Source organism: Microchirus variegatus (assembly GCF_963457635.1).
Source record: "Microchirus variegatus genome assembly, chromosome: 11".
NCBI lineage: Eukaryota > Metazoa > Chordata > Actinopteri > Pleuronectiformes > Soleidae > Microchirus > Microchirus variegatus.
This window is the reverse complement of record NC_139812.1, coordinates 26,959,849-26,985,298: the sequence shown is the minus strand read 5'-3', so window position 1 is coordinate 26,985,298 and position 25,450 is coordinate 26,959,849. Positions and strand designations below refer to the sequence as shown.

Genomic DNA, 25,450 nt, shown 5'->3' with positions numbered 1-25,450 from the left:
AGCGAGGGCCCTGCAGGGGGAACAATGCGGGGCCTGCCTTCCTGACCTCGCCGTGCAGCAGATCCCTACAGCGCAGCACAATGACTGCCTTAATTACCAGACTCCATTCCCACCGCTAGGGCTTTTACCCCCCCAATGGCGGCCATTCAGAGCCCCGCGGGCTCTCCCTTAGGTGGCCATTCAAGCCCGACACAAAGCCCGCAGTGTCGGCGCCTGATCTCTTGACACCCAAACCCAGTCGTCGGTGCCAACACTCGCAGCTTCGCAAGCGTCCCTGTCGGTTTGTCCACTCCGTCCATCGCGTCCGTACGTCTGTCTTGTCTCGTCTCATCTTCAGCGTCTCCGATGTGTTTTTGTGATTCATGGAGCGAAACGGTTGCGGCTACGAGTTCAGCCGCATACCGATTAACCAGCAGAGATAAGGCTGACGTTTTGACGCTGAAGGACGAGCTGCTGGTTTGACCTACAAGAATGAATTCTTCACACACACACACACTTTTCTCAGCTCGCTATTTGTGCTATCACAGTTAGCGCTGGGTATCTTACAAGGTTCCGATTCGTTTTCCCAGTTTGATTCTTGTTTACGTCATATTTCAGTTGGTCATAGAAGAGATCTTCTCAGAACTAACGCTGCCAATTGTACACAATCATCGATAGTCAATTTGTCGGACGAGCCATTGTTAGCAATACCAGTCGTTAACAGCGCTCTGATTTACCGTGAAACTAATCCGACAGAACTTACAGATACGTGAGGTTTTCTCCGAGTTTCTGAGATGGAAATCCGAGGTTCCGTTTGAAGGAACGTCCCCTGAAATTCCCTGAAAGATCTTCTCAGAACTAACGCTGCCAATTGTACACAATCATCAGTAGTCAATGAAGTGGGTACTGGGAGTTCCATGTTCACCACGTTCCACTCGGGAAGAGAACATTTGTCGGACGAGCCATTGTTAGCAATACCAGTACAAATAACAGAGCTCTGATTTACCGTGAAACAAATACGACAGAACTTGGGATACGTGAGGTTTGCTCCGAGTTTCTGAGTTGGAAATCCGAGGTTCCGTTTGAAGGAACGCCCCCCCTGAAATTCCCTGAAAGATCTTCTCGGAACTAACGCTGCCAATTGTACAAAATCTTGTATCGCTGTATTCTAAAGATATTGTTTACATTTAAAATATGACCACATGTTGCACCTCGACAGCACAACTACAGGGAATCATTCAAACTTAAAACCTCGTGCTGCATTCTATTTACATTGGAAGTTGATGGTCGGATCTGGGAGTTCCAAGTTCACCACGTTCCAGTCGAGAAGGGAACATTTGTCGGACTAGCCATTGTTAGCAATACAGGTAAAAATAACATCGCTTTGATTTTCCGTCAAAAAATCCGATAGAACTTGGGATACGTGAGGTTTGCTCCGAGTTTCTGAGTTGGAAATCCTAGGTTCCGTTTGAAGGAACGTCGCCTGGAATTCAGACTTGGGAGTTCCAACTACAAATGGAACCCGCTATCAAAAACAAACAAACATTGGAGTTCAAAATATCCAACGTAGAAGCACAACAGACAGGTTGAAGTAGTAATTACCAAGCTGAGCGGACGACCGCGACACGGAAGCATCTAAGAATCAGCGCGTGGACGTTTTTCGGGTTCTACGAACAAATTTGCAGCTTAGCTGTAAACTCCACCAGTTACTGTATCATTACTTATCGTTACTCACATTGCCACAATAGTCTCGTAGAAGAACGATCTAAAGATCTTTAAGACCTCAGATTTGTTCCGTCCAGCAGGATTTGGTCCCATCATTTCTCGAAATGGTTTGAGTTTTCAAACGATAGACCGGTCCAGGTCTTTCTGGACCTCTGAAGAACTCTGTACTGTGGCTAAGAACATATAATCTAATCTGAAGTGTCATGTGGAGCTAAGAGATGGTGTCCCACATGGATCTATCTTGGTCCTTATTTGATTCTCAACTTTTATTTTATTATTTAAAAAATAAGAGCATTAAAAAATAATGGTAGAACAGAAATAGCACATTAATAAAGAACAACAAGCAACTTTCACTCAATTCAATTCCTTCCAAATGGCCGTGTTTAAATCTAAATTACTGTAATATTCAGAAGGGCTAACACGCTGTGCTCTTATATTAACTGTGCTACCATCTAGCTGTAGTTCCTGGTTCGTGTGAGCGAACAAAAGCCCAGTCTGGTGCTAACAGGAACGTCATGCTGTTGTGAAAATGTGACTTTTAACCCCCCGATGTTTCCCCTCGTCTGTGAGTGAAAGGGTGAACCATCCTGTCCTGTTTTCCTGAGGCCTTGGTGTTGTGGCTGCTGTAGTTAAATTAGCACAAAGTCAATGTCCTGTTACAACATTTGGTTGCAGAAAAGCAGTATTTTAATGCTATACAGCATTGGTTCTCAAAGTGCGGCCTGCGGGCCAATGGCGGCCCGCAGAAACATTTCTGGCGGCCCCGCAATGAATTACAGTTGATAGTTTTAATCCAGGAGCTACTAAGCTTGTTAAATGTTTATTGGACATTACTGGATACAGACCAATGAGTTTAAACGAAAATACTGGGTTTTTACCTGGTTTCTATGGTAAATTTTAGTGTATTATTGTGTTATAAGCTGGTAATTAGCAGGTAGCTACAGCCCCCAATTACTAGTTATTTACCCAGTAAATATATGGTAACAAAAATGTGTTACTTGGTATTAACCTGTAATTAGAAGGTAAGAACAATGGCCAAAATACTGGGTAATTACCCAGTAAATTATAAGCGTTTAAAGCTTAAAAAACAGTCTTCACAACAAGCTAGTAAGGCAGAGATGATAGCTAGAAGTTAGCGAGTTAGCCTTTTAGCCAGGAGAATGACACAGTGTCACAGCTGCTGTTGCTAGCTTCTGCAGACTTTTAGTGCCTAGCTTGAATTTCAGCAGCTACTGGGTTAGGCAGAATTTTAGCATAATCTGTGCATCGCTACACGGCGCTATAGGTTACCCCAGCTAACAATGTCTGGTTTCCAGAATGTTACAGGAACGTTAGCTTTTGGTTTGTGTCAAACGAAGCCTAAGGAGAAACATGGGCTAACGTTCTTTTAACGTTTTGTGTTAGCAGTAGCGTATGAGTCATCTGTTTTATTATTATGTCTTTTCTCGAATGTTTTATTTTGTCCGTAAAACGGAAGAAGTTTAGTTTAGTCATTAAAATTATTACAAATGGGATTTCTTTCTGTTTTTTTTCCTTTGGCGGAACCTCAGTCCAATGTTGGGTTCCTAAATTGGCCCTCAGGTATCAAAACTTTGAGAACCCCTGCTATAAAGTGAAGCCCGGGGGGAAAACACTTGGCTCTAAAATGAGCAGTGACCTGTTTTTTCTGACCGCAAACGCTCTATTGTTTATTTTCTTTTATTCAGCCCGAATTTTACAGCGCTGGCTCAGCGGCACGACAGGGATAAAAAGATTGATGCGTTACATAAGAAACTTTCCATAATAAGCAAACATAAGAACATAAACATCTGCTATTGTCTCTCTCTCTGCTGGTGGCGTGTCATCGCATTTCGACCCCCCCCACTGTGAGTTTACCTGCCCGACGGCCGGTGTTACCGACCTCTCGTAGATAGAGTGTCACGGTCACCAAAACAGGAAACGGTCCAATTGTTGTCTCAGCAGAAAACCGAGAGGAAGAATGGGATTTCTGTGCCGAACACAAACCAGCTGGCAGGAAACCGCACTTTTATCATTCCCTGAACTTTGATTTCCTTTCAGAGGAAGTACCTTCCCCGTCCGTCCCCCTTCCTCACCGTCTCTTGTGCCCCTTCGCAGGCGTTTTCAACTCTGACCTTGGTCCGTGACCCCCCCCCCCCCCCCCCCCCCCCCGGACAGAGGCGAATCCAGACAGCGGATTCTCAGGATCCACGGAGGTAAAAAAAAAAAAAAAGACGCGAAAACCCGGCTCTTTGTGACAAATGCTCAAGTGTGACTGCGGTGTCGAGAGGTTTGTTTATGGACGGGGGGGGGTTAACAAACTGCAGGACGCAAAACAGCTGCTGAGGGCTGTGGACACGTCATTTCACTGTAGATCTCAGTGGGCGCTGGAGTTTAAGGACAGATGTCGTGGGGGGGGGGGGAAGTCCCTTCTCTTTAACTTTAGCCTCTGGGGTAAACGCTAGCATGACCAGTAACCTCACTAACAGGCAGTGTTAGCTTTATAGCTGGGACGGCTAACTAGCAAAGCTAATGTTGTCCTCTTAAGAAACACACGATGCTAATTTGCGTACATAAAAAACGCCACAGCAACATTTAGCAGACATGCTAAAAAAACAACAAGCGGTAAAAACCTCGTTACAACAAATGAAACGTGGCAGAAGGACCTAGGTCACGTGGATTCACGTATTGTGTCACTTCCTGTTTACTTCTGCTCTCAACAACTAAACAAGCCTTGCTTAAAAAAAACAACAACAAAAAAACAACAATGTTAGCTCCCCCCTGCTTTTAACAACACTCTCGAAAACACACTGTGTTTACACGTTCATTCCCCTACAGTGGTTATCCTAGCCTAGCGGTTAGCTTTACAATTAATTCCTATAGGTCATAGTTGTGATCCATAAATCATAAGTTTGCCTCTGTGTTAGCAAAACACTCGCTAACTCACTGTCTTTACACATAAATCCCCTTTCAGTGGTTGTCCTAGCCTAGCAGTTAGCTTTCCTATTAATTCCTATAGGTCATAGCTGTGATCCATAAATCATAAGTTTGCCTCTGTGTTAGCAACACTCGCTAACTCACTGTCTTTACACATAAATTCCCATTCAGTGTTTGTCCTAGCTTAGCAGTTAGCTTTGCTAATTCCTATAGGTCATAGCTATGATCCATAAATCATAAGTTTGCCTCTGTGTTAGCAACACTCTCGCTAACTCACTGTCTTTACACATGAGTGCCCATTGAGTGGTTGTCCTAGCCTAGCTGTTAGCTTTGGTCATTACAACAGGTCACAGCAATGACACATTGATCATAGATCTCAATTTAAGTTAGCTACAGCTTTGCAAACTCACTTCCTTTATGTGAAATTCATAGCTCTCAAGCTATATTAGCTACACCCTTGCTAGCTCACTGTCTTTACACATAAATTCCCATCCAGTGGTTGTCGTAGCCTAGCAGTTAGCTTTGTTAATTCTGACAGGTGATACATCTCATAGCTGTCATTCTCTGTTAGCATCACTCTTGCTAACTCACACAATGGTTATCCTAGCCTAGCAGTTAGCGTTTCTTATTACAACAGGTCATAACTTTGATCCAGTGATCGTAGCTCTCACGGCCCGTTAGCCACACTCTTGCTAACGCTCAGTTTTTACACATAAATCCTCATAAGGTGGTTCTCCTAGCCTGGCAGAGAGACGCTTATTTCAGTTCAAACAACTTGACAACTTGGAATTACAACTTTATTGGGTGTTTTATTTTAAAACTTCCTCCCGGTAAATGGGGAAATTACAACCTTGGATTACTCTAAAGCCACATAATCTGTGGAATAATCAACACCGCGCTAACTGTCAGAGAGCGACAGCATTTCTGACAGCTTAAGAGCAGGGTTCCCGTTCACGAGTTGACAAATGTTTGGCCACAGAGCCGTTATTAAACTGGACTTGAGATGTTTCTTTTCCTTTTTTTAAAAAAAAATTTTTTTTATAGGAAGCTTGACGAAAGGTTATGACCCAGATTCTCTGCAAAGGAAGAAGTGTTGGTTTAAAAGCTACTGGCAGAAGGAAAATTGCAAAAGAAACACGCAACATAAACAGGGAGAAGTGAATACGACTAGAGTTCCTCACAGTTTCAGTGCCAACTATGTCATACCACTGAAGGTTGAGATTAATAAATATATACAAGCAGAGCATCTTGACAGTATTTATGCCACTTTATCTCACCATTAGACAACCTTTTCTGAGTGGAAACTGAACTTTATGTCACTCACGTAAACACACCGAAGAAAATCTGACTGTTCCCTTTCAGAAAATTGCTGTTTCTTATCTTATCTCGAGGCTTTAAACTGACTCAATTAATATTAAAGCGTTGAACTCGGCAGGAAGAAGCAGGTGTTTTCACTACAGGGGGGCGAAATAACCTGTTTTCCCAGAGTCGGGCACACGGCGTTGTGTAACGCAGTGATTTAACACGTCAACGATAAACTCGCTATGCGTTTTAATGACTTATTTAGTATTTAGTAGTCAGTTGACCTACTGACCTTTCTGTGTCAAAACAACCACTTTTATTGCGAAATTCTGTGACATATTGTCACAAATATTTTGACAGTGCTATCTAAATTCATAGCTCTCAAGCTATGTTAGCTACACCCTCGCTAGCTCAATGTCTTTACACATTTTTTCCCATACAGTGGTTGTCGTAGCCTAGCAGCTAGCTTTGCTAATTCTGACAGGTCAATGATGAACTCGCAAAAACTCGTATTTGTATGAGTTTTAATGACTTATTTATGTAAGTTTATTTTGTATTAGTTTCCTAAAAATGCATTTTATCGTGACATACTGACCTTTCTATATCAAAACACCCTTGCTAGCTCACTGTCTTTACACATTTTTTCCCATACAGTGGTTGTCGTAGCCTAGCAGCTAGCTTTGCTAAGTCTGACAGGTCAATGATGAACTCGCAAAAACTTGTATTTGTATGAGTTTTAATGACTTATTTATGTATTTAAGTTTATTAGTTTCCTAAAAATGCATTTTATCGTGACCTACTGACCTTTCTGTATCAAAACAACCACTTTTATTGAGAAATTCTACGAAATATTGTCACAAATATATTGACAATGCATTATCATGATGGAATATTCTTCTCAAAAGTAATTTTTGTGAAAATAAAAAGTTAGCCTTTTTTCCCTACTTGACAGCTCCTAATCACTTTATTCGTTAATTATTTGAGTTTGAGAGCCCGGGGTTTAAAGCCATAGTACGTTTAAGGCAAATACAACAGCCGCTGATGTTTGTTTTGATAGATAAAAGTGGGCTGCGGTGATGACAAGTCATTAGTTTTTATCACCACGTGTTAAGGAAAAGCACTCAGGTCAGTGTTGGTGACGAGGCGTCGACTTCACGGCTCTGTGTTGACGCGACGGACGACCATTTGTCAGACTGTGGATGAAATTTTACCACCGATCGAGGTGTTAGGGTCGTCAGCATACATGAGAGGGTCGTCAGCATATGGTCACACACAGAAACACCAATGATTACAATTACTACCTCTTGGGCCAACATTTTTTATCTTAAATTGGCCAAAAATCATCTATTAATGGCCAAGTTATTACAAACGTTCAGATATTTGTCCTTAGAAACTTGATTTAAGCAATGTTTTCTTGTATTATTTACATTTACCACTTCTATTTCAGCATGTTTCAGTAATTATGGTCCATCAGCCGCCCCGGTTACCAAAATGTCTGCATTGAAAATATAAAAACCCGCATGTGTCGACGTCTAATTATAAATATTGACCTTGTATTTGCAGAAAAAACACTTTATTCCGTTTGGGAATATTATTTTTTGAGAAACGGGGGACGACGCGAGAAGTGATTTATTGTTTCTGGTGTGAATTCAAATTAGTCAAGGTTGTATAAAAACAAATGAAATGTGCATTTAAAGGAGACAGAGTGACAGATTTAGTTAGCGGTGAATCCGTCAAACCAGTTGGATCAAACCTCATCATCTGGTTCTGGGAAACTAAAAAGTTGGGCGATTAAATACAGTAAAGTATTTCAGTGTCAATATTGGAATTGTTCTGGAACTTTTTTATACCACGAACCACCTGAGAAAATATTGATGTCTCTCAGTAAAACCATTATTAACCATTAATGTTAAAATACAGTGGTGTAAATAGACCGAGTAGATTTATTCTCTCCTCCTCCTCCAACTCACATATACTTCACATACTGGTAAAGTTAGACTAAGATTAAGATTAATTAGGATTTTTTTTGGTATTTATTTCATTTTCTATGCACTCCGGTCTCAATTCCTCGGCTCCACTGCAATCACATTTATAGATAGATAGAGTAGTAGAATACTAGCTTGCTAGATGGGTAGTTTGCTGGTGAAGTAGATAGAACGACACGTTGGTAGAATACTAGCTAACAAGGTAAGTTTGCTAGTTAACAAGATAGAAAGATAGGTCGGTAGAATACTAGCCAACTAGATAGATAGTTTGCTTGTTAACTAGATAGAAAGATATGTTAGTAGAATACTAGCTAATACTAGATCTACTAGTGAAGTAGATCAAAATATATGTTGGTAGAATACTAGCTAACTGGATAGATATTTTCCTTGTGAAGTAGTTAGAAAGATTTGTTGGTAGAATACTAGCTAAATAGATAGATCATTTAGTAGAGTACTATCTAACTAGATAGCTAGTTTGCTAGTGAAGTAGATAGAAACATAGGTTGGTAGAATACTAGCTAAATAGATGGGTCGTTTGGTAGAGTACTAGCTAACTAGATATATAGTTTGCTAGTGAAGTAGATAGAAAGATATGTCCGTAGAATACTAGCTAAATAGATCGTTTAGTAGAGTAGTAGCTGGCTAACTAGATAGATAGTTTGCTAGTGAAGTAGATAGAAAGATATGTTGGTGGAATACTAGCTAACGAGATAGTTTGCCAGTGAACTAGATAGAATAATAGGTTGGTAGAATACTAGCTAACTAGATCGATAGTTTGCTAGTGAACTAGATAGAATAATAGGTTGGTAGAATACTAGCTAACTAGATAGATAGTTTGCTAGTGAAGTAGATAGAAAGATATGTTGGTAGAATACTAGCTAATGTGATATATAGTTTGCTAGTGAACTAGATAGAAAGATATGTAGGTAGATCACAGCTAAATAGATAGACAGGTTGGTAGTTTCCTAGATGGAAATTTGGTTCCCTTCTGAGTATAACAACCGGTATTTCAGATTTTTCCTCCAGAGGAAGCTTGCGTACCACTGGTGGTTACACGTACCCACAGTTTGAGAACCATTTCTCAGTGAACTTCTTCTGCCACAGAGGTCCTGGCAGCAGCTGCTCACGGGGCCACGGAGGTGTTACGTAAACAGGCTTTTATTGGGAAAATGAGGTCGGCCGCTCGGTTATGAGCAGAACGCCGCGCGTTACCAACGCTTTGGCCTCGGTCCAAGATGTCTTCCACTTGTGCTCATGGTCCACTTCTGCTTCACTTCACTAATCCTCACGACAGTTGTGGACATGTGGACATTATGTGTGGACTCTGAGGTTATTTTGCCTCAGTCCTGTCATTCAGAACGATAGTTTCCTGCTTTTTTAAAACTTATATTCATAAAAAGCTTATGAGCAAATAAATAACTGATATAACATCCATCACCGCTGCCCCTGCCTTCACCCTTTTGCCTACTTCTTTTCCCCAACATGTGGCATCAAGTAAGACCCGATGGATCCACATGGAAACAAAACAATCTTTTTCTTCTTTGTCATTTTCCGTAAACACGACATCGGTTCAGGAAATGTCTTCAGTCGCATTCCTGATGTGAAATCTATCAATAAATCACAAAAAGACAGACTGGAATAATGAATCGTAACATGATATTAACCCTACTAACCCTAACGCTAACGACTTACGTACAAAACTGGGCCACTACGTTTGCCCTAACTATCGTTGTTACTCGTTTACTACCAAAGAGTTGGTATTATGGTCTGTATTTATACAGAGTTTAGAGTCAGGCCGGGTTTAGCTTCCATTAGCGACGCGGCAGAAGCTAAAGCGATGCAGCACAAATGTAAAGGTCAATTTACAGTGAAAAATAACCCACCAGGAGAAGAAACCTGAAGGACTGAGATGCCGCTGAACTGTAGGTCGTGTTTTTGCTGCTTTTTCGCTGACTTTTTGGCTCTAAAATACAAACCAGAAGAGGGATGAGTGCTAGGTTCGAGTTCGTCCAAACCCACGGACGCTTACATCTGCAGAGAGATTGATTTAGCAGCGGAGACGGACGACCGACGCGCTTAAAACGAAAACAGCTCGCGGTTTTGACGTTGGAAAACCATTATAAACACATCGAGGTTGCGTGTTATTTCACAAATTAACACCCAACATCAGCGTCGGTCACGTCAACAACTGGGAGGGTAAACGTTGCGCGTTGAGCGATGTATACGACGTTCCAAATTTCCCCCCGTTGGAGCCGTCACTCCGTGATCTGATTCCCACACATCGGGAGTTTGGAGCTGACCAGAAGATATTTATTTCATCAAGGCTCAGGTCTTTTTCTTTCTTTTTTTTTTTTAACGCACCTCCCGAGGCCACACTCGTCATATGTCATAAAACAAAGTAGATTTAGGCGTTTTAATCTCACATCTGCTCCTCGTTACCATTCCATGCCGAAGAGACTCATGGTTGGAGTTGAGAGCCGTTGAGAGCGAGTGTGCGCGGAGCTTTAAAACACCGCAATGACACCGCAGCAATTTCACGGTCCATTCCTTCTCCAACAAGGCCAACACATCGCTGCATGAAAACAATGATTGCATAAGTGTTCTCCCGTGAAATTTTACATGTATATTTTTGAGAGTCTGGAACAGATCACCCCCCCCCCCCCCCCCCCCCAGCCCCCATCTCGTTAAATCGTTGACAGCAGAATGCTGTTTTTTTTTTTAATACCTAATAATAAAACATACGCCTGTTTTAAAGTCTACAAACACCAATAACAATATATTTTCTGTTTTATTTTGCCGTTTAACGGCTTTTTCCCTGACGTCTCTATCACTTTGCCGTCACACACCAGAGTCCATAGAGAAAATCAAAGTTTTTTTAGCTCATGGGGATAAAGAGGCTTCTGTTCAACTGCTGGTTTATTGAGTAAATGTGTGTCATGAAGGTAAATCCAAATAAACCGAAGTTTCTCTATGGACTTTGGTGTGGGAGACTGAGCGGTTTACAAAGTGTTCTAGTCAGAGGTCTAGTTAACTAGATAGAAAGAGATGTTACTAGCTAACTAGATAGAAAGATAGTCAGCTAACCAGATAGACATGTTGGTAGATTACCAGCTAACGAGATAGAAAAATAGGTGGGTAGATTACTAGCTAACTCGATAGATATTTTAGTAGAATATCAGCTAGATAGGTGGTTTGCTAGCTAACTAGGTTGGTAGAGCACCAGCTAAATAGATTGATAGGTTGGTAGAACATTAGCTAGCTTGTTGGATAGTTTGCTAGTTACCTAAAACGATGAGTAGGTAGATCACCATCTTAATAGATCGATAGGTTGGTAGAATATTAGCTAGATACTTGCTAGTTAACTGGAAAGTTATGTAGGTAGATCACCAGCTAACAAGATTGATTGATTGATAGGTTGGTAGAATATTAGCTAGCTAGATAGCTTCCTAGTTAACTAGAAAGATAAGTAGGTAGATCAATAGATTGATAGTTTGGTAGAATATTAGCTAGCTAGATAGTTTCCTAGTTCACTAGAAAGATAAGTAGGTAGATCACCAGCTAAATAGATTGATAGGTGGGTAGAATATTAACTAGCTAGCTAGATAGTTTACTAGTTAACTGGAAAGATATGTAGGTAGATCACCAGCTAACTAGATTGATTGATAGGTTGGTAGATTACTAGCTAACTGGGTAGAAAGATAGTTAATAGTAATAGTAAATTTCCAGCTACCAGATAGATAGGTTACTTTTAAAGTACAGTAAATTTTGATCGAATCTAATCATTTTACTACATTTAGAGATGTTTAAGACCGACATATATAAATATGGTTCTGAAGCTCAGAAATATCGTGATTAGATAGGATATGTTACCAAAATTGTTGAGTACAGTTATCTTCAGTTGGCCGTTATCATATTTATCCACCTTTATTTTTTTAACACAGCAGACACTTTAAACCTTTGACTCCTGAACTCGCCCAACAAGTTTATTTACCACGGTTATAATGCATGGGCTCATGTACTGTAATAAGCTGTGGCACACACACACACACACACACATGACTGTAGAATACAGAGGCCAGACTGTTTAACAAGTAGGTCAAACCACAGCTAAAGAGAGAGGGGGGGGGGGGGGGGGGGAGACAGTGAGGCTCGGGCTAAAATGAGCACAACATTAAGTGCCATCACTGACTTTATCAGATGATAAAAGAGTGACGAATTCTATACTTATCGTACAAATAAAGCTGTCAGTGAAAGAACATTTGACCACTCTATTTCATCTAATAGAAATGTGTCCAATAGCCCACAAAACTTTAGCCAATCAGGAGCCGGAACTACACTAAATGCCCCGCCCCCTCCCCACACATGTTCAGCTTTCGCTATGTTGTTTCTCCGAGCAGCCATTTTGTTCTCTACAGAGAGTTCCAATTAAAAGTTTGTGCTATCAACTGGGAAATTAAAAGCACTATTAGCCAAAAATAAGCTAGGTGTTAGCCAGGAGATCACATAGGTGACAGTTTACTTTGTGGCTCAGTTTAGCATTATCACAAAGTTCACAAACTAGCAAAACAAATGTGCTATTAACTGGAAAATGACAAGCACTATTAGCCAAAAATAAGCTAGGTATTAGCCAGGAGATTACATAGCTGACAGTTTACTTGGTGGCTAAGTTTAGCATTATAAAAAAGTTTGCAAACTAGCAAAACAAATGTTGTGATATTAACTGAAAAATTACAAGCACTATTAGCCAAAAAATAAGCTAGGTGTTAGCCAGGAGATCACATAGCTGACAGTTTACTTGGCGGCTAAGTTTAGCATTGTTATTATCACAAGGTTCGCGAAACCAGCAAAACAAATCTTGTCCGTTTGATGAAAAACATTAAAACACAAAGACAACATGTCCACAGACGGAGATAAAACTTTGTACTTTGAACTCTGTAACCAAAAGTTAGCAAGAAGATCACATGCAGAAGCTTATTCAGTGGCTAATATTAGCATTATTAAGTCTCACCTGAGGACAGTCTTTGATGTAATGGCCCTTGTTGAAGCACAGGTGGCACAGGTAGTTGGGCGGCGGCCTCTTGTTGGGTTTCCTCGGCTCCGACGAAAGGGAGAGGTCGGAGAAATGGTCCGTCAGCGAGTTGAGTCCGTCCACGATGTTGTTCAGCGAGCCGTACGGCGACACGTTCTTATACACGTTGTTGTTTAAGGCCTGTGAAACAAAAAAAACAAAAAAAAAGGTTTACGTCACATTCAGTTAGCGGTTAGCAAGTAACACGTATTTTCGGAAGTTAGCATTTTCAAGCCAGTCCACCTTTCAACTCAAAACAACAAGCAAACTATGCTAATTTTGCGTCTTTGGGGGTTAGGGACTCTATAGCTACAGTTCTCAAACTGTGGGGCGTGTAGCACCAGTGGTCCTCTGGTGGTACTTGGCAGGGTTAGGGTTCGTAATAGAGTACAAATACTTCGTTACTGTACTCAAGTACAAAATTCTCCACTACGTTTCCGCTAACTGTCTTTGTTAGTCGTTACTACCAAATAAAATCAGAAAAAGAAGAGTTGGTATTATGGTCTGTAGTAGATTTTATATCCAAAAATGACTCTTGATACTTAAGTACAGTAAATGTCATATACTTGAAGACATTTACTTGAGTAATATTATTAAAAAAATAGACTTCAACTTCTATTAAAGTCATTTTCTGTCATTTAAGATACTTTTACTTAAAGGTGCATTATGTAATAAATCTAAAGCAACTGGCCATAAAATCCTCCTAATATGTCACAGAGACTCAGGAATAATGTTCATATAACAAACTGAACTCACCAACAACAACAGTACAGACAAAATATTTGCATTAAAAAAATATTTTATCCCTGTAAGGTACAAGTACAAGACTGACACCAGGGTATGTGATTGAATATTTTCTCAATTAGCGTCGCGTTTGTTTGTCTGACAGGTTTTTGTCCAGCACATCATGTTCAACAACGTTTCCTGCATACAGTAAAACATCGCAGACAGTTATCGAGTTCTTGCTTTTTTCCCGAGTTCTGCTAATGCTAAAATTAATCGTCAATTTCCTTCATGTCATATTTTCTCCTCCACAAAAAAAACAAAAAACAGACAAAAAGCCCTCCAAGATTATTTCCCCTCATCAAATCCACAACATCTGGCCAGAGGCCCAGCTGTGTTTTTCATGAGCTGGAAAAGTACTGAGCGTGTCCACAGAGGACTTCACAGAGGATGAGTCATTGTAAACAAGCTGGGAGGCATGTGGAACATCAGCAGTGTCACCGTGCACCGTTGGCAGCCGGCGAGCCGCGGGTCAGTGTTTGGAGTCTGCTCGGAGCCACAGAATGCGGCGCTGCATGCCACGGGCCCAGTGAATTCACCGAGGTCGCCCTCGGAATATCAATAACAGGGGAAGAAGGATCGCAGTTTCCCTCAGTCATTCATGATTCCCCCGTCTCTCTCTCTATTCAAGTACAATCCAGAAATGACTTCCAGACAGGAAGTGACCTCTGGGTCAAAAGATTCTACTCTTTTTTTTGTTTGTTTTTAGTCAACAAGTGGAAGTTCAAGGCAAGTGTGGTTTGTGTGAGGTACTGACACATAACTCAGCATCTTCAATAGACCGGAGTGGTGTGTGTGAACTTCCTGTCCAAGTCAAAATATTACACATTTCGACCAACTGGTGGAGGCCCAAGTGGACCAATGGGTGCCATCACTGACTTTAAGGATCAGATGATAAAAGAGTGACAAATTCTATACTTATACAGGGTATCCGCGGGTTCTTAAAAAGTCTTAAATCCAATAGTTTGAATTTAAGGCTTTAAAATGTCTAAAATTCTCCCAAAATCTCATAAAAGGTCTTAAATACAATTTTGAAAGGTCTTAAAAATCTATTAACGTTACTTTTATTTAAAACGTGCATAAACTTCAGTCTCGCTTTGAAATATTGAAATTTTTGAGGACGCGATAACAACAATAACTACAACACGGAACTAAAGTAGGCCACCTGTGCTGCCCGGTGAAAATTTATCGAGCACCATTAGCTAGCATGCTGTGCGCGCACCACGGTGTGTTACAGCTTAGCATAGCAGCGGAGAAAACTTAATGAAAGCCCACAGCGAAGGCGAATTGCAAGTTCAACAATATGTGGCTCCAATTTTCCTTCATGTCTTTTGTATTTTTCTGCCAGTACGGATGTGAAATGGGTCTTAAATTGTATTCATTATGGTCTTAAAATAGTCTTAAAAAGTCTTAAATTTGACTTGTTGAAACCTGCTGAGACCCTGTCACACATAAAGCTGTCAGTGAAAGAACATTTGAACACTCTATTTTCATCTAAATCTAATAGATATGTGTCCGATATCCCACAGAACTTTAGCCAATCAGGAGGCCGGAACTACACTCATAAAAAGGCGGTCGTCATGAGTGAATAAATGCCCCGCCCCCCTCACCAAACATGTTCAGGAAGGACAGGGCGGGTGCTAACAAATGCTAACGGTAACAACGGAACAGGGAATGATGTCATACTCGTGTTTGTTAATGGCGCGTTCCAATTTTCAACGATTGGAAATGGGGAGTTCCCGTCACCTGCGACTTGACCGCGTTCTAGTATCCCGGGCTAGCCATTGCTAGCAATACTTAAAAGAAAAACACTATATTCAAGTCCATTAGACTGTCTTTTCTGTCTGGAAACTGTAGTTTGTGTCTAAGAAAATCATCAATTTAAGCTCACGGGGAAACACAGGAGCTTCTGGTCGACTGCTGCCTCGTGTGGCAAGTTCGCGTCACTTGGTTAAACGCGAATGAAGGATTTCGAACCCTAAAGTCACAAAATGGCACGTTTAAATGAACTGGTTGAGGCACAAGTGGACCCACAAGTTGTATGTGTTGTGATGGAAAATCACCGTTTTTCCCCAACGGACTTTGGTGCAGGAGGTGAGCGGTCCGTTTCCTGACAGAAAAGGTCGTATTTTGGCGATGAAAAAGTGGCAAACGTACGTCTCGATGTGTGTTTTATTCGGTTTATTAAGTGGCTAAACTCTTGTTTTGCTCACTGAGCCTGACTCCTGTCTCCTCCTGTGGGTTCTAGTCAATTTGTGCACTGGCACGATGGAAACCATGATGAAATCTCCAAAACAAACACGACATCCCGACACTAGTGGTCAGGCCTCAGGTTTGTGTGTGTGTGTTAATGCCGATATTTAATGCTATTACGGAACCTTAGCGACCTGCGGCCTCCACTGAGAGCTGGAGCCTCATCTTTATCTGCTGTGAGTTTGGCTTCGCTAACCAGCTCCAGCTTCAAGACTCGTGTAGTCGTCGTAAATCAGGGAGTCATGGCCCTGTAGCCTCTCTGTAGTTTTTCCATCTGCCATGTGTTTCGTGTTTGGTGTATCACTTTGTTGTATGTTAGCGCTTCCTCGCAGAAATGAGCGTGCGTTTTGCGAGCGTGCCCGTGCGGATAGGATAGCGGGGGGGCGTCGCTTTAACAAATACAGAAACAGGAAATACTTTGGGGGGGTTTATGTCCCTCACATTTCATTAGTTAGGCCAAAGATCTCCAGCTGTTGGCATGAAACGGAGTCGACATCACGCGACTTTCAAAGCCTCGCCGTAAGGCCTGGGTTAAACTGTCCGCGTTGCACGTCCGCAGAGAGCCGCGATGCATTTCTGCATTTACATACGTGGACACCGTTCCATTCGTACTGAAATGAGGCTCAGATCTTGCGTAGGGGGGGGTCTTCTTGGACCAAAACAAGATTGCATCATCAACTGGACTGGAAAAGTGTTTGCTAACGAGACGATAGGGTCGCAAATGTCGCAAAACGTCGGAGGATGACGGTGTTCCAAATCCAAAATGAAGGCGCGTAAACGCCAGAGAATCCGCAAACGTTTTGTATCGTATCGTATCGGCTTCTTATCCAAAGTGGGTCCAAGAATGTAGTAGTAGCGACAGTATGTCGCAAAACATGGGCTGGATCCTCCGAAAAATGCGGTCTACGAGTAAGTGACTGACCGCGTCCTACATCGGATATATCAGATTATAACTCAAGTCACACTTCTTGAAACTAGCGCTGGGCACCTTAGCGGCGTTAACGTTAAGGCATGCCGCGTTTCCAATGGCGACTGACCCGGAAAAGACGCACGTGACGTCATGTTTACGTGCCGCGACACCAGCGCGAGTCCAGGCACCGTTTACCAGTTAGCTCCGTTAGCTGCATTAGCTCCTTTAGCGCCGTTAGCGTTAGCCTACAGTGGAACTGGAGCGGTCTGTTTATTAAAGGAAAAGAGCAGCGCTAACAAATAACCAGCGTACCTGGTGTTACTGCGTATGTGTGCCTCGGTTTTTAAAGTTTAGCGATACTTTAGAGACTCATTTTAACAATCAGGTCGCGTCACGCACGTCATGCGTTAACGTGCGCTAACGTTGGCGCCGTTAACGCGCCCAGCACTACTCTAAAGTAACGCTAAACATTGCATAAAAACAGAGGCGCACATACGCAGTTACACAGGTACGCTAGTTATTTGTAGCGCTGCTCTTTTCGTTTAACAAGCAGACCGCTCCAGTTCCACTGTAGGCTTGCTAACCGGCGCTAAAGAAGCTAACTGGTAAACGGTGCCTGGACTCCGTCTCGGTCACTCGCGTCTTTTTCCAGGTCAGTCGTCGTGGAAACGCGGCATGCGTTAGCGTTGACGCCGTTAGCATGTCCAGCACTTCTTGAAACGTTTATTTGTTGTGCGCGGTAATACGGATTACGAAAATTTAAATGAATTTGATTTCACTGAACAGCACGTTGATGACGTCACTGCAGCTGCGACTACGGTGGCCTGCAGACGCTCATTTCGTGACATCTGCCCGCTAAAAAGTGACAAGGCAAACACCAGTAACCCGAGAGTGAAATATCCCTGATTACCCGTAACCGTCACAGTTTAATCGCAGGAACTTAAACCGTTCACCCGGGTGTCGGGTTGACGTCGCGGCCCGTTGAAACTGAAGTCGATAAAAGTCGTTTGACCTGGAAATGAAAGCCGATCTTATCTGTTCCCCACTGACAGGCATAAGCCTCATGGTTTTTTTAGTTTCTTTTTTAAAGGCTTAGATAAACAACTACTTCCTGTTTATACTGGCACACTTCGGCACGGAAAACGTACGTTTTCAGGTGTGTTAGTGCGATTACTTCCGATGTGGAGGGTTAGTAAAAACACTTGTCGGGACACGGATGGTTTTCATTTTAAATGAAAACAAATGTTGTAAGGATGTAGTGTGTGTGTGTGTGTGTGTGTGTGTGTTTTCACAGGTCCAGCAGTGAGGTGTTGAACAGCAGGCAGCGATCACACACACACACACACACACCGATGTGCCAAACGCAGAGCTGTGGTATGCGGCTGCGGAAAGCTTAGCTTAGAGTGAGTTTCGCGGGACGTTTACTACACATCCGACTGAAAGGAAAAACGTCAATGTTAGTGTTACTTGTTTTGGTCTTTGCAGATAAGACGCGACGCACAGCAACGCGTTCACACACAGCTGTCGGCAGACGACTGCGAGGCTGTGGTAAGAACATCCACAACAAATCCATTCACTTATCCGTTCCTCTCGACTGTTTGTGTGATCCCTCGCTCCAACAACGACTCGAAAATTGCATAATCAAATCCCTGCAGTTGTTTATTTGACTTGGCTGTCGTCGCTATAGTAAGTTGCAAAATCCCCAACACCCCCCTCCACCACCCCTCCACCCCCCGACTCCTCAAACTGTTTCCAGACTCGGTTCAGACTCGTGTGGATCGAATGGCATTACACAATTGCGTGTAATGTAACGTATAAGGTATACACCCAGCTCCTCAGAGAACTGTTTCATGTTAAATGACTTCAAAGAGGCCTCTATGGTTACCACCATAATAACACCACACTGCTTCTACATCCATCCATCCAACGCTGCTAGTGTTTCAAAGGCTGTAGCGTCGCAGCAACGCAGATCTAAGAGCTGCGACTGCAGCGTACAGTTGGTGTCTTTACATAACGTTAGAAACGGACTCTGTGACCCGGAAACGGCAAGAAAATCGCGGTGGAATCCCTGTTTTTCACCGACGAGGAGACTAAATGTACGATATGTTATAGTTAATATCAGGTATAAGGTTGACATGCTAACAGCTAGCCGCCAGCTAAAGTTGTTTGAGTCTGTAATGTAATAGGTCGACTGGGAAATGCCACTTACAGACGAGCTAAAAGAGGCATAGCATAGCATCCACCACCCAGTCATTCCTCGCTAGTGATTATAGTACAGAGCTAAATTATAATTAAACAGTACAAAAAAAGAACAAAAGAGCAAGGAAAACAGATTTTTGGACTGAATTTATGCTGTCGTCTTTTTAAAAAAATGGGATAAGAAACACTTGCCATGCTAACAACTAGCTAAATCGCTAAAGCTTTTTTTTCAGTCTGTAGTCTCATTAAATAGTACAGAATACGACAACAGTCATCTTAAAGAATGAGATATTTTGAAGTTAATGTAAGGTAGAAAGGTAGAAACAACTAGCCAACAACTAGCTGCTGTGATTCCATGCTAATGCTTTTACACTAGGAAGAAGACAGTTTTTGCTAACAACTAGCCTAACAAAAGAGTCCGACTTTATGCTGATGACATATTTTCAAGTTGATATACGTTATCGAAAGACAAAATAGCGCTCAACATGCTAAAAATGAGCCGCTAGCTAAAGTTGTTTGGGTCTGTAACGTAATAGGTCAACTGGGAAATGCCACTTACAGACGAGCTAAAAGAGGCATAGCATAGCACCACCACTCAGTCATTCCTCGCTAGTGATTATAGTACAGTGGGTATAATTAAATAGTTCAAAAATGAAGAACAAAAGAGCGAGGAAAACATGTCAAAATCCAGATTTTTGTACTGAATTTATGCTGTCGTCTTTTTTAAAAAATGGGATAGACTAACACTTACCATGCTAACAACTAGCTAAATCGCTAAAGCTTTTTTTTTGGTCTGTAGTCTCATTAAATAGTACAGAATACGACAACAGTCATCTTAAAGAATGAGATATTTTGAAGTTAATGTAAGGTAGAAAGGTAGAAACAACTAGCTGCTAGCTAACGTGGTGATAGGTACTAGCTATCACCACCTAGTGATTCCAATGCTAATGCTTGTACACTAGGAACAAGACAGTTGTTGCTAACAACTAGCCTAACAAAAGAGTCCGACTTAATGCCGATGACATATTTTCAAGTTGATATACTTTTTCGAAAGACAAAATAGCGCTCAACATGCTAAAAAATTAGCCGCTAGCTCCCGTTCACCATGGACAGAAGCCTTAAATTAAACAGTAAAATCTTCCGACAGTGACATGTTTTTAAAAAGCTAAACACACGCTTCACGTTTACTCTTTACTCTTTTTGCCCTCAGTGTATCATTATTTCCTCTGTGTGCTGCAGCATATATACAGTATACACATGTATATATATATATATATATATACAGTATGTACATACGGGTGCAGTTTTACAGGGGTGTGGCGACTGAGGGGTGGGGGGATTCTGCAGTATCAGGTTTTAACCCTACAGACATTATCAGCATGTTTGTCCCTAAAATTACACCCAGACATAAAAATAGACGATATGTAAACACGACATGGACTTTGTTTGCACAACCTCTCGTCTATTTGAAGAAGTCAAGAGACGGCAGACGTCAGCGCGACGCTGCAGTTTCTCCAACTCAACACTTTCTGCCTCCCTGAGTCGTATATCTGCACCATAACTGACCAGGAATCTGAAATTACACTGAGATTGTTGACTAAATGTAGAGAAAGGAGCTGAATTGTCAATAAGTAGAACGTTTTCTGTGTCCGAAACATCTCAAAACAACTCTTAACACTGTAGTTCATATTCCAGGCCTGTATGTGGCAGCGTCACAGCGCCACAACAACAAAGGTGGCGCTGTTTTCCCAAAGTTGAGTATTGGTTGTAAACACGAAAATACAGAGATTTCTTCACTATTGGACCTGGTGTTTAAAGTCGCCCAAAATACGATAATACGATAATAAAACACTAATAAATGGTTCAGCCCTGGTTTCCGACCCACGGTCAAGTCTAACCGCAAATAACTTATTAAATTATAACACAAAAATCAAACTAGCAATATAGCGAGAAAAGGTACAAATAAAGATCTTTGTGGTTCTGGTTCTGTCCTGCATGTGCTACATAGATGAAACAGTCAACCCTAACCCCAACGTATATCCAATTATGTTGAAAAATCAAATCAGAATCACAACATCTAGCAGGAAAATTTGCATTTACATAGAGTTCCCGAATGATCTGGCCTAATTCTGACCTACATTTGCTACCACGCCACAGAACTCAACCCTTTAATTGATTTAAATAGCAAATCAAGTTGCAAAATTGCAGTAAATTTGCAAATTTGTTTTTTGTCTCCAATTCGTCCGCATCCCGAATCAAATCAGAATTACAACATCTAGCAAACATCCCCAATTAGTTCTGACCTGCGTTTGTTATATTGCCGTAGAATTGAATTGATTTAACAAATCAAATTGCCAAATTGCAGTAAATTCACAAATTAGATATGGTCTCCAATTCATTCAGCCCTAGTTCTGTCCTAGAGTTGCTACAGAGAAACAGAAGTCAACCCGAACCCTAACTTTTATTCAATTATATCGGAAATCAAATCAGAATTACGACATCTAGCAAAAAAAAATCCCAATTTGAAAGAGTCGCTGGACTGTTCTGGCCTAGATCTGACCTTAACAAATCAAATTGCCAAATTGCAGTAAATTTGAATTTTAGATATGGTCTCCGGTTCATTCAGCCCTAGTTCTGTCCTAGAGTTGCTACAGAAACACAACAGTCAACTCTAAACCCAACTTTTATTCAATTATATCGCAAATCAAATCAGAATTATAAAATCTAGCAAAACAAAATCCCAATTAGATAGAGTCCCTGAACTGTTCTGACCTACATTTGATACATTGCTGCATAATTCAATTGATTTATATAACAAATCAAATTGCCAAATTGCAATAAATTCGCGAATAAGATATTGTCTCCAATTCATTCAGCCCTAGTTTGTTCTCTGTTTGCTCCACAGACACAGAAGTCAACCCTAAACCCAACTTTTATTAAGTTCTACTGAGAAATAAAATCAGAATTACAACATCTAGCAAAAAAATCCCAATTTGATAGAGTCCCTGGCCTAGTTCTGACCTACATTTGTTATATTGCTGCACAAATAAATAGATTTTTTATAACAAATTAAATTGCCAAATTGCAGTAAATTCTATATTTGCTCCACAGACACAGAAGTCAACCATAAACCCAACTTTTATTCACTTGTACTGAGAAATAAAATCGGAATTACAACATCCACAATTAGACAGAGTCCACAAATTGTTCTGACCTACATTCACTGCATAACTCAATTTATTTATAGAGCAAATCAAATCCCAAAAAAAAAAAATCCAGAAAATTCTTAATTTAGATGTTCGTCCAGCTCTGGTTCTGAGCAGTGAACCCTAAATCTGACCCTAAACCAACAGATTATCCCACAGTTTAACTCTCCCCTGGAAAAAGTCGCACATTTGCGTCAGATAATCGTCGTTTTATCGTCGTTTTATCGTCGTTTTATCGTCGTTTTCACCTCATTGCGCTGCAGCTGGAAGAAGTTGTTGAGATAGTTGGAGTTGATGGACGAGCTCAGCTCCGCCGCCGCCGCCGCTGCTGCTGCTGCTGCCGCCGCCGCCGCCGCTGTGGTGCTGTTGGACGGGCTCTTAGTGAAGTTCAGGTCCGGGTGTGAAGAGTTGGGCTCGGGTCTGAAGGCGTCGAAGGCGCTGGTCTGGTGGTGCGGGTCCTGCAGGGACAGGTAGACCCAGTTGAGGAGCTGCGCGGGCTGGTACACGGAGGCGCTCGTGTCGATGGCAGACAACAGGCTCATCTTTCAACCGACCGGAGCCCGGGGCCAGAGCCTCAAAGCCGGGGACACTTCAGGGGGAGCTCCGCTGCAGGGGGAGCTCCGCTTCTCTTCCCCTTAAAGGACCCTGCCGTCCTCCTCCTCCTCCTCCTCCTCCTCCTCCTCCTCCTCCGCCTCTTCCTCACGCCGGGAACCTCCTGGTCCCGCTGCGGTTCTTCTCAAAAGTCATGGCTCCAGCATCAGGGTAGAAAGTTTCCTCCTGCTCTCCATGGTCCGCGCTCTGCCTTTATGACAGCGGCCGCTGAGAGGCGCGCGTCACTATGTCGCCAGGTCCCGTGCGCGTCACCGACGGCGAGAGCCAATCAGCGCGAGGCGTCCGTGAATAATAATAATAATTCACCATGCACGAGACAAATGGTTCAACCCCCCCCCCAAAAAAAAAATTCTAATAATAAAAAAATGTTTTATAGAATTTAATTTAAACGACAAAAAAAACATTGATAACATTTGACATTAATTCATGCTGTTATGACATAATTATGACGTCACAGGGCCAAACTGAAGAGAAACTTTTTACTGGAAAAAGTCAAATTTTTTTACGAGAATTAGGCTGTAATATTATGAGAATTAAGTTGTAATATTATGAGAATTAAGCTGTAATATTATGAGAATTAAGCTGTAATATTATGAGAATAAAGTTGTAATATTATAAGAATTAAGCTGTAATATTATGAGAATAAAGTCGTAATGTTATGAGAATAAAATCATGATATCTTTGAGAATAAAGTTGTAATTTAACAAGAATAAAGTCATCATTTTATGATAAAAAAAAAAAATCATACTTTTACAGCTTAATTCTCGTAAAATTATGGATTTTTTTCTCTCAAAAATAAATTTTTGTAAATTATTTTTAAGTAAATTATGACTTTATTCTTGTTAAATTACAACTTTATTCTCAAATTATTACGACTATATTCTCATAATATTACAACTTTATTCTTGTAAAATTAAGATTTTTTTTATCGTAAAATGATGACTATTCTTGTTAAACTACAAGTTTATTCTCAAAAATATTCCGACTTTATTCTTTAAATATTATGTCTTTATTCTCATAATATACAAGAAGAAAGCTGTAATATGAGAATAAAGTCATAATATTACTAGAATAAAGTCGTAATATTATGAGAATAAAGACATAATATTATGAGAATAAAGACAAAATATTATGAGAATAAAGACAATATTTTGAGAATAAAGTCGTAATATTACAAGATAAAATGTTACGACTTTATTCTCATAATGTTAAAATTCTCTTTGTTAAAATGATAATCATGGAACAAACAAAGACGACGATTTAAATTACAAGAATTTGAGAAGCAATGTGCGTTAGCGTAATAGTTTCCGTTCATTTAATTATTAAGATGGTCAAATTCCAATTTCCAACACTTTATGACACATCTATTGAGCGATGATTTGAACACAAATCTGTTCAAACATCCCAGATTATCATGTTCAAAGGGAAGATACCAACATGAGTGAAGAGGTGAGGTCTGTGTGGTGTTTGTGAAAGCTTTCAAATGTCTCCCTCTAGTGGCGAACATCACACTCACACACATTTACAGTGTAATCCAGGTGTGACCACACTGTAGTCATGTTTATGACGAGAGGCGGGGACAGTCACGTGATACCTGTGGAAAAAGGTGAGGTCAGTGACAGTAGGAAAAATAAACTAATGTGACGTCATAATGTCACAATAAAGTTAAAGAATAAGCAGCTCTATTCTACAGGCTTTTACCAAATAATACAAAATAATAAAGAACACTTTCCGGTAATAATCTGCATAAATTAAATTATTTGCTAAGGAAATTTTCAGAATTCTTTATTAAATAAGACTTTATTTGAACTGTAAATGTTAAATTCTGCGTGGAAGTTATGGTGCTGGCTCATATTTTAGCTGTGTGTGACGCATATATTAATTATCATTAAAATTACATTTAGGATGATATTGCACATGTTTGTGACGCAAAAACAGAAGATTAAATTAAAAAAATGTATTATATTGTAATTAAAACATATATTTATTAATACATATATAATATATATACATATATATATATAGTCAATTGTGACTATATATTTGTGTAATCCTGTGTGTGTGTGTGTGTGTGTGTGTGTGTGTGTGTGTGTGTGTGTGTGTGTGTGTGTGTGTGTGTGTGTGTGTGTGTGTGTGTGTGTGTGTGTGTGTGTGTGTGTGTGTGAACAGTCAATTGTGACTTCTAACTACAACTGTAACCCACCATAGCCCATCCCCCCCCTTTGGCATGTAGCCCCTAAAGTCCCTGGGAACGCCCCTGTGCCCCACCCCTCTTATCAACCTTATATATCTATATAGATACATATATATGTCAGTAATACGGAAGCCCGTTGCATTCAATTAATTATTATGATAATAACCTGAAGAGTATGGAAAACATTGTCACCTGTAAACTACAACAATAAAACGACGCGGTGACGTCACTGTGTCACAGTTTTCCATCGAGTCACGCAACTGTCACGTACCTGAGTTTGTTGATGTGTGTGTTGTCACA

At 40.9% G+C, this 25,450-nt stretch overlaps 1 protein-coding gene across 1 annotated transcript in view; it reads right to left on the bottom strand.

Annotated features, from left to right (window-relative positions):
- The window catches only part of LOC310934102 (zinc finger CCHC domain-containing protein 24-like), a 55,996-nt gene extending 33,001 nt beyond the window's left edge, over positions 1-22,995 (bottom strand). The window contains exons 1-2 of the mRNA XM_083897735.1: positions 22,593-22,995; positions 12,934-13,134 (exon numbers count right to left, since the gene is read on the bottom strand). Coding sequence (XP_083753861.1) covers positions 12,934-13,134; positions 22,593-22,886 — 495 coding nt within the window. The 5' untranslated portion in view covers positions 22,887-22,995. The remainder of the gene's footprint in view (positions 1-12,933; positions 13,135-22,592) is intronic.
- Positions 22,996-25,450: the final 2,455 nt, after the last annotated feature.